Source organism: Drosophila mojavensis, unplaced genomic scaffold, assembly GCF_018153725.1.
Source record: "Drosophila mojavensis isolate 15081-1352.22 unplaced genomic scaffold, ASM1815372v1 contig_36, whole genome shotgun sequence".
Lineage (NCBI taxonomy): Eukaryota > Metazoa > Arthropoda > Insecta > Diptera > Drosophilidae > Drosophila > Drosophila mojavensis.
This window is the reverse complement of record NW_025318858.1, coordinates 17,586,859-17,605,197: the sequence shown is the minus strand read 5'-3', so window position 1 is coordinate 17,605,197 and position 18,339 is coordinate 17,586,859. Positions and strand designations below refer to the sequence as shown.

At 38.4% G+C, this 18,339-nt stretch overlaps 2 protein-coding genes and 1 long non-coding RNA gene across 3 annotated transcripts; all 3 read left to right on the top strand.

The window, feature by feature from the left end:
- The first annotated feature begins 391 nt into the window (after nt 1-391).
- Nucleotides 392-905, top strand: LOC122757212. Its single transcript, XR_006357148.1, has 2 exons — nt 392-599; nt 659-905. It is a non-coding gene; the product is annotated as an uncharacterized LOC122757212 (long non-coding RNA).
- Nucleotides 906-4,175: 3,270 nt separating this feature from the next.
- LOC6577124 (troponin C) lies at nt 4,176-5,114 on the top strand. The gene is made up of 3 exons (XM_002003057.4): nt 4,176-4,340; nt 4,416-4,833; nt 4,899-5,114. Exons 1-3 carry the CDS (start codon nt 4,338-4,340, stop codon nt 4,925-4,927), a joined length of 450 nt encoding a protein of 149 aa, XP_002003093.2. The 5' UTR covers nt 4,176-4,337; the 3' UTR covers nt 4,928-5,114.
- Nucleotides 5,115-6,520: 1,406 nt separating this feature from the next.
- On the top strand, nt 6,521-17,606 carry LOC6577123 (solute carrier organic anion transporter family member 4A1). Its single transcript, XM_032729340.2, has 7 exons — nt 6,521-6,894; nt 11,767-12,074; nt 12,135-12,321; nt 13,999-14,101; nt 15,633-16,562; nt 16,626-16,814; nt 16,886-17,606. Exons 1-7 carry the CDS (start codon nt 6,552-6,554, stop codon nt 17,010-17,012), a joined length of 2,187 nt encoding a protein of 728 aa, XP_032585231.1. The 5' UTR covers nt 6,521-6,551; the 3' UTR covers nt 17,013-17,606.
- Nucleotides 17,607-18,339: the final 733 nt, after the last annotated feature.

Below are 18,339 nucleotides of genomic sequence, written 5' to 3'. Positions count from 1 at the left end.
CAAAATTTGTATTTTATGATAAATGTCTCATTTCTGCATTATTTTTATGGCCGAATAAATTTCTTTTAAATAATTCATTTTCGAATTTTTGGCGAGCTCTTCAAATAATACTTGCTGCCTCTTCTGTACACATTTAGATATTTTTAAATTAGAATCAAATTAAATATCTTGACAACTGTTGATATGTGAACCAAATGGAAGAGCGGGAAGCGTGAAGCATAAAATTTCATTCATAAAGTTTGCGCCAACTGCAGCGAATGTGTATATACATATGTATGTGTGTGTGTTAATGGTGTCGCTTTTGGCTAGCTAACAGAGCTCTGTTAAGTCCTGCGCTGTTAAGCGACGAGCACCAGGAAACGTCTGAGTCAGTGACTGCGGCTGTGGCTGACGCTGAGACTGCAGCTGCGGCTGAGCTCTGGCTTGGCGCAATTCAAATCTGTGCGTTCAGTTGCAGTTGGCGCTTCGTTCGATGCGGATCGCAGCAGTCGCGAGTTCCAGTGAATTATCTCTTGAAGTTATCTAAATCCAGATTGAAGATGTCCACATCTCAGGCTGTTGCTAAGGACTTGAGTAGTATGTCAACCATTTGACTATGAGTAAGCTAAAACATAGCAATGGGAATAAGAACAATAATGGCTATTCTTGATCCTTGGAGGAGTCACGCTCTGGCAGGATGCTGCATCGCCAAGAGGGCGTTCTTTTGGTTCTGCTGGGACGGCGCATTGCAGGGCAAGTGAGGGGGTCAGTTCGGGAGGAGATGGTGGATATTGTCTCAGAAATTCTCTTTTTGTTCCGTGCTTAATTTATTTAATAGCTCTGTCCGCCCACATTCATTTCTGCTTTAATATTGTTCTTTTAGAAAGATAATCAAGATTCTTGTTAAATGAACAAACAATTTGTTTCAATTTGTGTGTTGTTGTTTGTATGTGTGCGTGCGTGTGAATGTATTGGTTTGAACGGTGGCACGTGACCAAATATATTAAACTGTTGACATGGCATTAAAATAAATCATGAACAAGAATTTTGGATTATAGCATCTCTGGATTCTCTGCGGTCTGCTCTTGCTGTTGTGCGATCGAACGAGATCATAGTGTGTTGGGTTGCCCTGGGAATGTTTGGAACGTCGATAAATTCTTGAAATTGAAATATTGGTGTCTTAGTGGATTAATGCACTTTTTATTCTTTAAATGAATATAAAAAAATTCAAGTATATGTTTGATTAATAAAAAGAGTTTTGAATAAAACATTTTATTGTACAAAAAAAAAAAAAAAATTAAATAAATAAAATAATAATAATAATAAATAAAATAAAAAAGTAAAGAAATAAAAATTTAATTTCAAATTATGTTCATTTATTTATTATATTTAAAATATTTTTCATTTATTTATTTATTTATTTATTTTTTTTTTTTGGTTTTATTCTTTATGAATGTATATTATTTCAAATTCAATGTTTAGTTTCCTGTTTTTAAGTAAGGCTTAACATATTTTCCATTTACTTTTATAATTATTGAATTTATTTTAATCTATCATATTGCCCATACGATAAAATTCTATAGGAAATATGTCTTAAAAAAAGAAATGTTTGTGTATATATGTTTATGCATATGTTTAAGTATATGTTTATGTTGTTAAATATATATATAGAGAGAAATATATAGGAACACTAAAATCTTATAAGTTTCTGTGGTTAACCATTGTCGCCTTGATGAAAATTTTAAAATTTTCCTTTGATGATTTCATCGTTTAGCTTAGACAGTAAACAAGCTGAAAATCTATGCAGTTGCTACAAAGAATTTTTTTATGTTCCAAGTCTAAACCAAATGTTAACTTTTTAATAATTTATTCATAAATCTAGTTTTCAAACAGCAATATAAAAAAAAAAAATAAAATAAAATAAAATAAAATAAAATTTAAAAAATAAATAAATAAAAATAATAATAATAATAATAAAATAAATAAAAATAAATAAAAAAAGTTATCAACTTAAATAATTTATATAAACCTAATTTAAAAAATATTTGTAAATTAAAATACTTCCTATTTAACTATATTAAGTGTATTATTTATTAAAAATTTTTTAACAATATATTTTTTCATTAAATTTAAATGAGGCTCTCTAAAAAATAATGCAACTGAAATTGAAAAATTATTTATAGTTTTTGTATTACTTGGTAATACGATTTGACGCTTGGACTGTGTGAAATGTTGTGAAATATTCAAAAGGTACGCAAACGCTTCTGGATTATACAATTTATTTTTGTTAATTAACCGCAAATTTAGCCACCAACTGTCAGCGGCCAAATTAGAAACTTTCGACATATGTACATGTACCGAGAGTGTGGCTATATTTATACGATATATTTCAACACAAATATTCAAAAACAATCGAGCAAAGTATCTGCCAGGTACACACAGACTGTGTGCGTGAGTGTGAGTATAAGTGCACTCATTGCCATGTTACATACATAGACACCCACACACACACATACGTAGCCCCAGCTACATACAAGTGCTTTCCAAAGTGCTTCACGTTTTGTCATAAATAATAAAAATCAAATTGCCTTTGGCTATTGCCAAAAATGCCGCACAGAAACCAAACCAATTCGTCAGAAGGTTATATAGAGCATATACACACCCACCCACTCACACACTCACACACACTAAGGCCGCCTGCAACACCGCACGATTCCCGCTCGACCTGTCCACTGGGCTTGGTGCACGTCCAACAATTCTGATGTCCATTTGCCAGAGCTGAAATGCCTGTTTGTTTATTTTAACGCAAAAATCTAAAACCACATCAACATTTTTTTGCGTTGTTGTAGTTGTTGTTATTTTCTGTTCTTTTTTTTTTTTCTCTTCTGAAAACAATTTACGCGCCCGAAGGAGAGGTAACTATGGCGGTAGAGCGCGGAGCTTCGCCATCAACATCGGCATCGTCATCGACATCTGGCCCACTGCTCATGATCATTTGGACAAAAATTGCTATAAAGTACTAAAAATACAATTACCGTGAGAAATCTGCGCTGATTTTGTGACTGATTGTGAGGACGTTTATAGCCGATTTTTAGTGACTGCGACTGGGGCGACTGGGGGCGATCTTAGGGGCAAGCTCTGCGCCGCCTTTTCGGCTCGACATTGTAGAATTTTATACGAGTTCATAAATGCTGCAAACTGTAAGATGAGTATATTTGCATTGAACCATAACTGTATTGATAAGTATAAGATAAGATATTCTATAAATTGTCAAACATATGGAAAGTAGTAGAGATGACAGATTATAATTATTACAAAGAAGATTACTGTTAATTCTTCAGTAGTGATCAGTGATCAGCTGTTTGTTTTTTATTATTACAGATACTTCAATAAATAATTCATATTAGTCTATTTTTTAAAAGAGGAGTAAAGTACGGCATTTTTGGATTAGTTAAAGCTATGATTCCTTGAGATAAATCCTGTTCATCTTCCTTGAAGACCTTTAAGATTTGGGAAGAGCTCGGGGCTGACCCAAAAGTCAATATCATCAAGACCAGCCTGGCATAATAATTGTATAAAAGCTCGATCTATTACTAATGCGATTCAGTAAAGCCCCTAATACACTTTGAGCGAGTATTGGGCAATCGAATATGCTCGCAATTGCAGCATATTTACTTGTTTTTCGTTCGTTTTCGCTGCATTTTGTTTGATTTTTCCGGCAATCGCTGATCGTGGTTGAGTTGTAGATGACGTCGCCATCCGTGGTGGCAGTGGGCGACCTCAGTCTGACCGATCGCGAGATGGAGAGATCGAGCGACCAACCTGGTCGTGCATCACTTTGATCTGGTCGAATGTCTGGCCAGCCTCCGCCAGCACATTCCAATAGTTCTATGCATGTGGCGAACGCTTTTGGCTATATTTTTCGGTCAGCATCAATAAAGCGTTGCGGCCAAGCGCCTAACAAACAACAATAACCTCCCCCTCCAACTTGAAGGATGGCCAAATGGCTGAGGTGTGAGTAAGTGTAAGAGTGTATGTGAGTGTGTGTGTGTGTGTGAGAGTGTGTATGTGTGTGAGTGCGGGTGGGGTTGAATTGTGCGCTCTGCTGTGCGCTCAGCGTGCTGCGTGCTGATGACGTAGTCACTTAGCAGAATTTTTTTTTTTTTTTTGTTTATAAATAATGATCTTGGCCAGACGAACGGATTAGTGCACGTTCGCGGTCCAACGCAGCAGCAACTCGTTGATGTACAAAGTCAGTTGGCCAAATACCACTCGCATTCGGTATACCCCACATTCATAGTCGCATCGCTCATCCAAACGGAACAGACAGCAGAAACCGGCAGCGGAATAATATTAAAATGGTACGAATCGCCGACGGCCATCGGCTATTATATCATATAATGAAAATATTTTGCGAACTTTGTGTGCGTTATTAGGAGGACGATGAGAAAATGGACATTATGCGCAAGGCATTCCAGATGTTTGACACCCAGAAGACGGGCTTCATCGAAACGCTTCGACTGAAGACCATCCTGAATAGCATGGGCCAGATGTTCGAGGAGAGCGAACTGCAGGATCTGGTCGATGAGAACGATCCGGAGGATACGGGCAAGGTGAACTTCGATGGCTTCTGCAACATTGCGGCCCATTTCCTTGAGGAGGAGGACGCCGAGGCCATACAGAAGGAGCTGAAAGAGGCATTTCGCTTGTACGATCGCGAGGGTAACGGTTACATAACCACATCCACACTCAAAGAGATTCTAGCCGCCCTCGATGACAAGCTATCATCCAGCGATCTCGATGGCATCATTGCCGAAATTGATACCGACGGCTCGGGAACTGTTGATTTTGATGGTAATTCGGATAATGGAACTTAACTCTGATTAGCTTATAACTACATCGATCGATTCTACTTGCAGAGTTCATGGAAATGATGACGGGCGACTAGACCTTCCATTTCATTCTGCCCCATTCAAGAGAAAGACAACGAAATGTCAAGTTTAAGAGCTGCTTTCTTCTTCGTCAACTTTGCTGAGAATAGCTTTTTATTATTTGTAAATAAATTAACTAAAGATTTTAGTTATTCTGGCTCATCAGTGCGTCGTACAGTGGAATTAAAACAAATATTATTGAAATTTTCTATGAAGTTTATCTTAAAGTAATCGCAGAATTAAATCATACAAAGAATATCGGATAATTATAGACAAATTTAGATATGACACGGGCCTCAATCCCAAGTAAACCAGAATGGCTTTCTAGATTTTGGGCTAGCTCAGAAATGTTCAGCGTGATGTGAATATAAACGAATTTGGAATATTAAAATAAATATTTTATCGATATATTATTATTCTCTAGTTTACAAAAGGCATAAGTAACTTGACGAATATTAAAAAAAAAAATTATACTTAAGAATATATTAATAGAAATTTCTTGGTAGGTGCCAAAGTATTTAGACTATGTTTTTCAAATTATACATATTTTATACTAAATATACTCAGATCCATTATATTTTTCGTCTGGTGATGGGTATAAAACAAGGTATCCTTCAAAATATACAATTGAATTTTTATTTTATTATTTAAAGTTTCAAAAAAATAAAAATAAAAATAAATAAAAATAAATAAATAAATAAATATAATTAAAACAAATCTAAAAAATCTAGAATATGATAAATCTCTTTAAAATTTGGGTTATTATTTTTGTTTAAGTGAAATTTATCAAAAAACGAAAGAATTTTTGAGAAAAATAAATGTTTATATAATGCTGAATATCCGCGTTTACTTAATACTATTAAAGCTTTTTCGTTTCATTGGAATTTTTAGGTTTATATGTTTAATATTATTTTTTGCTTTGATATCTGCAAATTCTACACATTTAGAGGTGATTCAACACTCTTTAGGACTTAATCTGTTCACGATATTATTATTAGAATACTTTTGTCAATTTTGACTAATACCTGTCTTATATGCATATCTTTGTATAGGAAGTTTTAACTGTAGCAAATAGTAAGAATCCATAAATAGAAATATACGTACTCAAGAATTTAACAGTAATTCTCACAGAATTATCTTGTTTTAGCCGAATTTTTAAATACAAAATCGATGTTAAGTAGCACTTAAGCCAAATGAACAAATTTCAGTCATTCGTAGCGGATATGAAACAAAAATAATATATTTTACAAATACTTGGCGAGCTCTTCAAATAGTATTTGCCGCCTGTGCCGCCACATTAAGATATTTTTAAATTAGAATCAAATTAAATGTCTTGACAACTGTTGATATGCGAACCACATGGACAGGGGGGAGCGTCAGGCAATGGGTGGCAAGGGTAAGCGGCGTAAAATTTCATTCATAAAGTTTGTTTACGCCAACAGATGTGGGTGGCTATGTGTAAGTGAGTATGTGTGGATGTGAATGGGGTTGCTTTTGGCTAGCTAACAGAGCTCTGTTAAGTCCTGCGCTGTTAAGCGGCGAGCATCAGGAAACGGCTGAGGCTGAGGCTGCGGCTGCGACTGAGCTCTGGCTTGGCGCAATTCAAATCTGTGCGTTCAGTTGCAGTTGGCGCTTCGTTCGATGCGGATCGCAGCAGTCGCGAGTTCCAGTGAATTATCTCTTGAAGTTATCAAATCTAAATCCGAACAGAAGATGTCCACATCTCAGGCTGTTGATGAGGACTCCAGCAATAAGTCAACCATTTGCACATTGGACTCGAGTGTGCCAAAGCTCGGGAATGGCAGTGGCAGTGGCATGAATAATAACAATAGTGCTCGGTCTAGCCGCAGCTCCACGGGCACAGACTCCACATGCCTGGAGGAGCAACGCTTTGGCTGGCTACGATTCCGTCCGCAGTGGCTGCAGTGCTTCTGCACCGCCAAGTGGGCGCTCTTCTGGCTCTGCTGGGGCGGCGCTTTGCAGGGTAAGTAATGGAGTGAATGAGGGGATTGTGGGTAGGCGGCCGACATTTGGCACACAAATTCTCATTGTGGTCCGCGCTTAATTCATTTAATAGCTCCGTCTCGCTGATCCGCCCACATGTTTTTCGGTTGGACGCTGCTTTTTGGCATATGAATAAATGATAATCTTTGTGTCTCAACACCTACTGTGAAACACCTCGTAAAATACTTGTGACTAACTAGTCACACCAAATGAAATATAAAATTAAATATATCAAAATCAAATGCAAATATTTTTGCTTTAAATCATTATTTTTGTGCATAAATAATTCTCATTTTAGAAACTTGTTCGCTCTGCAAGACATTCAAATGTTATGGCAATACAAGCTTATCAGATATCAGATAATTTTATCTTATCGTATTTAATTAAAGTGGGCCATAGTGTTAAGTAAATAAAATGCTAATTTACTAAAAGTTGAAGCTGATAAAGTTAATAATGCAATTTTCTGCATTTATTTAATTCGTAATTGAAAACGTGAGGTATTTGGTATGAAAGCCTTTTCATATGTTGTACATGGGATGGAGATACATTTTAGATACAGTATATGTAGTATAACTGTATTTGTTGTATTATTAGTGAAATAGAAACTGAGAAATTCGAATTTACAAATTTTATATTTGGGATCTGCCTTGTTTTCTTTAATCCTGACTTATATTTATACAAAGTAAATAATTAGCTAATTATTAAAAAATTTTATTATTTAACTTGTAAATTTTTTATATAATTTTCAATAAAAAAAATATTTATATGTACATATATTTAAATATTTTATTTTGTAAGTGTATTTTATATTTGAAAATATTTTATATATAAATATAATTTTTAATTTATTATAAATATTTTTAAATTTATTAAGTATATACAGGTATAAATATATATTTTTATTTAATATTTTAAGTATATATATATTTTTATTGAAATACAATTAATATGAAAAAATACACTTACATAAAAAAAATTTTATATATAATATATACAATTTTATTATTTTACTATTTTTTAATATTAAAATTTTATTTATTAAGTTGAGATATCTGTATGTACCTATTTTTCTTTATGGCCTAAAGAACAAAGATATTTGTATAGTTTGTATTTATAGCTCAGAATATTTTTACAATTGCTATTTAGTCGACTTTTAATCAGCAAATTTTATTTGATATATTTTAGCTGTTATTGCCATAAAACTACAAGGTATAATCATAATTAGCTATAAGGTAGAAGGTAGCATATTTATATTTAGCTACTTCAAGAAGCTGCCTATCATTTGATTTGTTCAACATATTCAAACAATTTAAAAAACATTTATTATTACCCATTATATTTCAATTTAAACTATTTATTCAAATAATTATAGCAATTAATTAATATGATTGCCCAAGCTGCTTAAAACTACCCCGATAATTGGGTGTTAGACTAGCAGCTCCGCTCAAGCCAAATAATCCGCATGGCAGAAGCCTGCATTTAGCACTCGTTGATAAACTGAAAGTGTGACGCGAGCCTGGAGGCTGGGCCAAGTGGAACGCTTCATTAGCATCGCTGAGAATTTGCACGGGCTATTTTCCGGCTTTGGGTGGGGTTTTGGGCTCAGCCAGTCGAAGGCTGTGTGCAACAGATAAGCGCCTTGGCTAGGCGGGGCGTGGCATGGCGAGGCGAAAACAGTTTGCTGAATGGGAAACGAGTTAATAATTAATATCAGCCCCCAAAGCATTCAACAGACAATTTTTTCTCCATCTAGCCTAAGGATGCATTAACCTCAAAAAAAAAAAAAAAAAAAAAGGAAGCGAGAAAGAAACTGTCGACTGTGAATAGTTTGAAAGGATGCGCCTAATCGGGATGCGGGGCAGCTTGGCTGGAGCTCTGGTTGCGCGTTGTCATAGGCGTAAATCGGGGCAATGCAAATCGTCGAGCTGTGGTAGCCAGGGCCACGCCAAGGCAGAGTCATATTCATGTGGTTAATTAAAATTCAGCAATTGCGAAAGGCTGCACGGATTAGGCACTGTTCCAGGGATTAGCTCGGCCATTTGGGCTGCCCTCAGTAACAAGGGGTCGGAGTATTTATGTCTTGGTAGTGCCATAAACAAACCCAGAACAGATTATATGCATGGATTCCCACAGTTTTGGCATCTGTTGCACATTGCGCTACGTGAGCGCATTTCCGACTTGGATTGGGCCTCTCTCGTTTCCGCTCTCTCTCTCCCTCTCTCTCGCACTCTTCGGACTGGTGTCAAAGTGATGACAAGGCTGAACGCCCAGACTCCAAGTGTTTGCCAGGTCGCGTGCAGCGATAAATCTCCCTGCTGCCAGCCCTTCGCTCTCTCTCTCTCTCTCTCTCTCTCTCCCAGCCTCTTGCTCTCCTCATGTTGTTTTCGTTTTTTGTTCGTGTTTGTCCAGTACAGTGCAGCTCGGTTATGAATGGCGGCACGTGACCAAAAATATTAATCAGTTGACATGGCATTAACATAAATCATCCGCTACAATTTGGGATTACAGCCATCGCTCGCTTCCTCTACGGCTTTTCCCCATTTTCCACTTGCTCTCGTTGAACAGCCGATTTTTACGGTTTATTGTTTTAATTACAAAGCGTGTCTTCACTGTGTGTTTAGGGCGCATCCAATATATCTAACTATATCAAATTAGATGGTCATAGAAATATGTGTTTGCCGAGAGATTTAACATAAGGAAACTAAGCGTGAAGCTCCAATAAATATAAAAATTCCAATAAATATAAAAATTTTAAAGTTTACCAAGTATTTATATAATATATTAATAAAAAAAACACATCACATAAAAAAATCTTGATCCAGCCTTTAAAAAATTGACTTATTATTTAATTAAATTAAAATTAAATCCTTTTTTTTAAGTCTGATTTATTTATAAATTACTTGCAGCTCTGATACAAAATGAGCTCCATTTACTTTCAATTAAAAATATATATACTTTGAAGTCCTTTCCAGCAATTTTTGCCAATTGAAGGTTTTCACATCCTCCGACTTGCAGTTCATAAACAAATCGGTTGTTTGTCACGTATGCAACAAAGTCGACACAATGGACACTTCACTTGACTTCGCCTCCAATCCTCCTGCCCAGCTCCCATTGGAGTGGGCGGACACATAAGGAAATTGATCCGTATTACTGCACTTTTCAGGGGTAAATGACTTATGAGTGCTTGAGACATTTAAGTCTCCCCACGAAGCATTTTTGTGCCCTCTCTGCAGGGGGCAACGCAGCGCAGCTCATCTCATCTGTCGTCCATGTGTCCAGCGTAAAAAGACATTTTTCAAGCAGCTCGATTATTGGAAAATAAATTGAATTTGTTGGCAACACAATGAGCCCAAACACCTTACAAAAATATCTATTCTCTATACTTATATATATACGAATATACATACACATATATATTTATGTGTAAAATCAATTTGTCGAACAGATATTTAATTTATAACTCTGCCCAGCATCGCCCCTGCTCCTGCTGCTTGCTCCTCCTACTTTATTCCTGTTTCATATTGTATTTCAATCTGTTGATGGTGCAAGCAATTCGAGTCATAAAATCATCTTAGCTGGTCTTATTTTTTATGACACCCGCCTTGAGGGATGATGTCGGTAATAGTCCTGAATAGTGTTTGGGGAGTTCTTATAGTGGGTGCGGGGGTTGACTTCCGAGCTAGGTTAAACACGGCGGGTACCAAATACAATTTCACATTAGTTACAGTTCGCAACGGGTCACTGTGTACGAATTATTTTATTTATATGTATTTGTTTTATGTTTTTTTTAGAGAGAATTTAGAGAGATGAATATTGTGCGTTCTTATAATAAAATATTGCAACTACATTATCATAAAGTACTTGAAGACCATAATATATAATGTGTACAAATTGAAAGTTTTCATATGCATATTTATATATACTAAAATTCGAATTTAAGCGTTTCCTGTAAGTGCTTCAATTAAGTTTTTCTTCTATTTTTTCTAAGTGCTTCTTCTAAGAATTTCGTCTAAGTTTTTCTTCTATTGTTTCCTTTAGGAATTTCGTTTAAGTTTTTCTTATTATTTCCTCCAAGTCTTTAATACGATCACACACTTCACTTCCCTCTACTGCACTGTACGATTGACCCCCACCTGGTCTGGGCGACTGAAGAAATGCTGCAGCAGCAGCCCTTTATATAGGGCGACTTTCACTCAATGCCCAAGTCGCTCTCAAATGTTGAGCCCGGCGCCAGGTAGAGATCGTTGCAGTCGAGCTTTAAATGACCAATGGGAGCACTCTCTGCTGCTGCTAGCATTTGAGCTTCGTTTTACTCAAGTATAAATACGAAGTGACTTAACTTAAATGATTCTCTGTAGTTAGGCAGACAGAGAGAGAGAGAGAGAGAGAGAGAGAGAGAGAGAGAGAGAGAGAGAGAGAGAGAGAGAGAGAGAGAGAGAGAGAGAGAGAGAGAGAGAGAGAGTGAGTGAGAGAGAGAGAGAGAGACAGATGGAGAGGCAGACTGTGAGATAGACAGACAGTCTCTCTCCCTCGACGGATATATAGACAGACACACGAAGAGAAATATAATTTCTGGCTGTTCCATTCCATATTTAATTTCAATTGTTTTAGTATTAATAAATATGCTCGATCACTTTGAAATATGCTAGATCTAGCCTGAAATAGTCTAAACTGTCAACACTGACTTATATGTGCGTACGTATGTGTAAAATATTATTCCCTCGAAGAGTTCAGGAGTTCTCGTTGTCGGGCAGTCTCGACATTATTAAATATAAATTATATTAATATAATTAATAATAAATATAATTATCAATATTCGCATATTAAATCTCTCCAATCGCCTCCATTTCAGGTCTGATTGTGAATGGTTTCGTGAACGTGAACATCTCGACCATCGAGCGACGGTTTGGCCTACGTTCGCGCCAGACTGGTCTGGTGGCCAGTGGCTACGATCTGGCGTCGTTCGTGTGTCTGGTGCCCGTGACGTACTACGGCGGGCGGAAGGGCGCATCGAAGCCGTGCTTCATTGCCATTGGGCTGCTGCTGATGGGACTCGGTTCGTTGATCTTCTCGCTGCCGCACTTTCTGGTCGGTAGCTATCGGGCGACCATAGCCGAGGCGAATCTGTGCGAAAGGGATGGCCAGGCGAATCAGACGATGGTGGGCAAAGGTTTGTGGTGGGGGCTGGACAAATAGCACTAAATGCGATGCCTCTTGCAGCTGGGATGCGGCGCTGGCTTGGAAGAGGAGGCAGTTGAGCTGGAGCTGGGCGAGAGTTTGACTTGGACGGTTTGGCTGTTCTTTGCGGCGCAACTTTTGCATGGAGCCGGCGCCTCGCCGCTCTTTACGCTGGGCGTAACCTATCTGGATGAGAATGTATCCACAAAGATGTCATCTGTTTACTTGGGTAAGTTTAACTGTCGCATTGATAAGACATTTCTGGGCAAACTTTGAGACGGCTGCTCCTGCTGCTCCTGCTGCTCCTGCTGCTGCTGCGAAGTCTGTCTGCTCAAATAAGCAAAATGCTAGCTCCTTGCGGGCATATCAAAGGATCTATTAGTTCCACGCACACACTCACACACACATGCATATTTATTTTTATTTGCTATATTGCCAAACGATGCCAGCTACAAAGGGAAGTGAATATGCTATTTACTATTTGCACCCCAGACCCAGGAATACCCCCTCGATCCAATGCTTGCACAACTGCGTCTGCCTTCCGCCTCCTCCCTCTCGCCTATTGACCTAATTTTAAAGCTGAGTCAGGCGCAATTTGGCGGGGCCCGGACCTGATGTCAGCCAAGGGCCCAGGACACGCGCTAAGCTTGAAGACAGCCGGCGAAATTTATTGCCTCTTAGTTAAGTTTATCGTGGCTCCCATCCGACAGCATTCGGAATTATCAAAGCCCGTCCAGCTACGACGAGTCGTCGTCGTCTGCGCCTGTTGAAACAATTGAAATTCGTTTTTCGGGGGATTTTCCCAATACTTCTTTTTCGTATTTTCATTTATTTATTTGTTGCTCCGCCTGCAGCAGCAGCAGGAGCAGCATTCGAAAAGGATAAACACTTTCAGCCAAGTTATTAAATTCGCAGTTTCCTTTGCCTGCGCTCTGCCCTGCCCTGCCCTGCCCCTTCCCTGTCCCCCTTGGCTTATATCGTGACACTTGTGTCTTCTCTGCCTTTTGGCCATTGTCATGCAAATTAAGATGCAGCCAAATGATAGGACATGCATCGACTTATTGCCAAAACATTCAGCCAGCCAGACAGCCAGCCCTCCTGTTCATCCTCCTGCCAGCCAGGAGGCAACCTTCTATGGCGCAACGCCTGACAAAATAATTGATGCCAAACCCAAACACATAGAGACAAAACTAAGAAAATATTTCATTTACTTGACAAAATCTAAGCGACCCATACAAATTTTCTTTTTTTTCAAATTAATTAGTGTAACAATTTTTACTATATTATTTAAATTAATTTAAAAAAAGAACATTAATTTGATTTTTAAAAATTTTCTATACTTTGCTATTTTTTATTTTTATTTAATTTATTTTGTTATTTTTGAGTTTTTCTTCATTTTTTCTTGTGTTTGCATTTTATTATTTAAAAAAAAAAAATGTATTATTTATTATTTATTTTTATATTTGTTGTTGCACATAGACTTATTTTTATTCTTTTATTTAATTACGTATTCATTTTTTTATTAATTAATTACAACAAATATTTAAGTCTCATATTAATAATAATAATTTTTTGTAATTATTATTTTTACTATTAATTACTATTTTTACTATTAATAATTATTTAGGCAAAATTGGTATATTTACCAAATTAAAAATATTTTGTATTCATTATTTTATTTAATTACGTATGTTTTTTAAATTCAATTTTTAGAATGAATTTTTAAAATTTGTTCAAGTGTTTGTGCTCTTTAGGCAGGTGCTAATTTCCCATAAGAGTTTCTTTAGGGCATCCAATTATCGGTTCAATGCTGCAGTAAAGCTCTCTATTTGGAACATATTAATTCGTATATTTAATTAAAAATAAAAAAAAAATAATGATGATGATGAGCTCTTGATATTCGCAGGTATTTACTACACGATGGCCATAATTGGTCCGGCAATTGGCTACGTTCTGGGCGGCCAATTGCTGCTCATTTATACGGATTTCGTTACCGTGGATGCAGCTGAGTAAGTAGATATATATTGTATGTATATATGGCTTTGATAGTGCTTAAGTAACTGATAAATCCGCGATGATTGTTATTAATCGCGCAGCCCACTTGAAGCCTGCAGAGGGCAACGGCAAATGCCAGCGAATGGCTTTAATGGCGGCTCCTGTGGGGCAGTCAGTGTGGTTCAGTGGCTGATTTGTTGCCCGGGCAACGGCAACGGCAACGGCAACGGCAGCCGCATCAGTAAATGCCACAAACACAAAGCACGCCGTACCGTTACCATCTCCGGAGACTAATAAAACAACATTTCGTGCTGACAACGAGGCAAATAAGGTGCGAATGCGAATGCGAATCCAAGGGCGCGTGGGAGGGGGAATGGGAGCTGGCTGTGGGTGTTGGGTATGAGGCGGTTGTTTGATTCACCAAGCACTGGAGTCGTGGCGTTGCATTGCTCGGATAAGCCGCACGGCTTATTGTCAAGGTGATGCCATAAGTCATACGGAACTTGGAACTTGGATCTGGATGCTGGGCGCTTGGTGTTTGGTGTTTGCTGTTTGGGGTTTGGTATTTGGTGTAGGTGAATCTCGTTTGCCACTTTTACGCTCGGCGAGCTACTAAATTATTGTGAAGGTATACAAAAATGCAGTCAATGTGACTTGGAAGGTAGTGCAGGACTAAGAGATACCTTGTGCATGCCATGACTCTGCAGCATTCTTGTTTTGGTTTAATAGTAGAATTTAGAAATTAATTTTGTAGAGTATTGCCTGCTAAATGTGGTGTTTCTATTTAGTTTATATCTACAAGAACAAAAATGTTCGAATTGCTACAACCTTAATATGTATGTATGTGTATTGTCAATGTGCTGTATATCGATAGATTGTACATGTATGGATAGTCAGCAGTCTGAAGCGTAGAAGAGCTAGAGTCAGAGTGCAGCCTCTGTCTTTAGCTCTGCCATCAGCTCTGCCTCTACTCAGCCCTACTTTCAGCTCTGGCTTGAGCTCTGTTATTAGCTCTGCCTTTAGCTCTGCCTCCAGCTCTGCTTTCAGCGCTGTCTCTGCTCCTTCCGCTCCGCCACTAGCTCTGCTTTCAGCTCTGGCTTCTGTTCAGCCATTAGCTCTGCCTCAAGCTCTGCCTCAATCTCTGCCTCTTTGTTTGCCTTTACATTTGCTCTCTAGATCCACAGCCTCTGCATCTATCTGTCACATGCATCCATCTGCAAGCAATATGCCCCATTCATTCATATTTCCACAAGTTACAGGGTATACAAAAAATGCTTGTTTATGTTTGCGACAACAATTTTTTGGCTTATAAATATAAATGTAAATATAAATTATGGACAATTTATGTGAGGAATATATCTATACATATACAATATACATATAATACTTATATATGGGGTAAGAACATAATGAACTATGGGTAATAAATTGTTTTTGAATTAAAGCGAGTGGAACTTGCAAGAATTCTTAAAGAAATCCAACTAATAATAATTACTTTTTTTTTATTATTTTAATAATTTGCATATTTACTTTGTATTTCTATAGCTTGAGCCTGACGAGCGATAGCAAGGTGTGGATCGGTGCCTGGTGGATTGGCTTTGTGTTTGCGGCCGTGGTCTGTGTGCTCATCGCCATACCGATCTTTGGCTATCCGAAGTCTCTGCCTGGCGCTGAGAAGCTGCAGCTGGCCAAGGTCTCGGAGGCGCACACAAAGAAAACGGCCCAGGCCAAGGCGGCTGGGGCGGAGGTGGGGCAAGTGACGGGTAAGGCGGAGACGGAGCCACGCCGACGCTTCGGCGAGCTGCCACACGCAGTGTTGACGCTGTTCAGGAATCCCACGTTCTTCTTCCTCAACTTGGCGGGCGCCACGGAGGGTCTGGTCATAGCGGGCTTTGCCGCGTTTCTGCCCAAGCAAATCGAGAATCAATTTGGTATTTCGCCCGTGATCTCGGCCCTGGTGATGGGGCTCATCACGGTGCCCGCTGGCGGGGGCGGCACCTTCCTGGGCGGCTACCTGGTGAAGAAGCTGAACCTGGCCTGTGGCGGCATCATCAAGATGTGCCTGCTGGCCACGCTGGTGGCCACCGTGTTCACCAGCTGCTTCCTGGTCACCTGCCCCAATGCGGCATTTGCGGGCGTCACTGCGGCCTACGACGACAAGCAGATGGGGCTGCCCCTGACCCTGGAGGCGAGCTGCAATGCCAACTGCGGCTGCAGTCGCAGCAATTATGATCCCATCTGTGGGGCCAATGGCGTCATGTACTACAGTCCCTGCTTCGCGGGCTGCGGCCAGGAGGAGCAGCAGGAGACCTTGAAGAGCTACAGCAACTGCAGCTGCATTGACCAAAGTGCCGAGGCGACCAATGTCATGTGCGAGTCCAGCTGCAAGAGTTTGCCCTACTTTGTGGCGCTCTGCTTTGTGCTGATGCTCTTCACCTTCCTGGCCACGATGCCGGCACTCTCCGCCACGCTGAGGTGGGTTGATTGATAAGTTGACTAGTTGGAAATATATATTATCCATTTCTCTATCTCTCGCAGATGCGTGCAGGATGAGCAGCGTTCGTTTGCCTTGGGTCTGCAATGGATCAAGGTTCGCTTGATGGGCACCATTCCAGCTCCGCTAATCTTTGGCGCACTCATTGACGAATCCTGTGTGCTCTGGCACGAGTCCTGCGATGCTCAAGCAGGCGGCGCTTGTCTGGTCTACGATAATTTCTACATAAGTCGGTTAGTAGGGATATAATATAGATACCTATAGACTGCGTAGATTAACTTCTTTTAATCTGTTTCTCTTCCAGTTACATGTGGCTCCTCGCTTTGGTGGGCAAACTCTGCTCCGTTTTGTTCTTCTTAGGCGCCTGGTGGTTCTATAAGCCTCCTAGCGAGCCTTCAAATGCCAAAAAAGAAAACCAATCAGAAATTTAATCTTAAGAAAACAAATTATCGCTAGTAAGCTAAGTAATTCACTGCCATTTTTCAACTTCACTTTTTAATAATTCATTGAAAATCAAAAATAATACAAAATTAAAAATTAATAACCTCAGCTCTAAAAATTGTACTGGTCTCATTAACATTTATAAGCGCTATTAATGTCTATTTTAATCAACATCATGAAATAAGTATTACATAAGGAAATCATGTATTTTAATATTAAAAATGTATTATAATAGAGTTTTCATAGTATTCAAATTCAAATTCTTTAACATTTTCCGCCCAACTTAACATTAACTGCAGTTAAGTCAGCTGTGAAAGCATTTTGCGCCACATGAAGTTGGCTGCTCATGGTTAACAGCGCTGTTAAAAGCCTGCCATCTGGTCGTGTTATGCTTGGCACATCGTCTGGCAGCACTGGTCGCATTGTTATTTAATTTGTTGTTGGATTTCATACGGTACGGTTGTGTTTCGCGCTGTTTTTACTATTCATAAATATGCCAACTTGACGCATTTACTGTGTTTTTAAAACAACAAAAAACAGCACGCGGAGCATTGAATGTATATACAAGAGTGGCAGCTATTAAGGTGTTTGGACATTTTATAATTTATAAAATTCAATAATAATCATAGAAATTGGATTGATTTTGCGTGTGCATTTTCGTGCGTTTGTGTGTGTAGGCGAATGTGCATTTGCTAAAAAAAAAAAAAACAAACAGAAATCATGTGTAATTAAAAGGTCAATCACCCAATAACAGCAACAAAACAATAATAACAACTATTAATTACAATGAAAAGCCAATGTAACAATTATAATTAATAATCATATTTAAGCAGCGAGCAAAAGCAAAGAAAGTGGTAAACTGCACGAATAACGGAATCCAATTTAGTTAAAAATCCCTACGCACACGCACACACATACAGTGATGCAACTGCAAGCCAAACAAAGTATTTACATATGAGCGTGTGTGTGCAGATGTGTGAAACCATTGAGAAAGCAACCATAAAAGAGAGGTGCAAAATAATAACAAATGCAATGAGTGCAAGTGTTTTGCATAATGCACAATAAATACAGCAAAATCAGCTGAAAATCCAATAGAAACACAAATATGAATATTGAATATGAAATTATATATCAATGCCAGGTGATTTTGTACTTTTAATCCACTTACCACTACAAGCTTGCAATTTGTGAGTGTGTGCCACTACATCAACACAAGCGCATACATGTACACACACATATAAACACTTAGAGACATGTCTCGTCTTTTCTTTCTCTTCTTGGCTTCTTTGGTCTTGTCTGTCCCGAAGCCCCGTCGCT

Coding starts and splice junctions, on each gene's coding strand:
- LOC6577124 (XM_002003057.4), top strand. Junction 4,834..4,898: donor GGGAACTGTTGATTTTGATG/GTAATTCGGATA, acceptor TTCTACTTGCAG/AGTTCATGGAAATGATGACG.
- LOC6577123 (XM_032729340.2), top strand. CDS start 6,552: ATGCGGATCGCAGCAGTCGCGAGTTCCAGTGAATTATCTCTTGAAGTT. Junction 14,102..15,632: donor GTTACCGTGGATGCAGCTGA/GTAAGTAGATAT, acceptor GTATTTCTATAG/CTTGAGCCTGACGAGCGATA. Junction 16,815..16,885: donor GATAATTTCTACATAAGTCG/GTTAGTAGGGAT, acceptor TTTCTCTTCCAG/TTACATGTGGCTCCTCGCTT.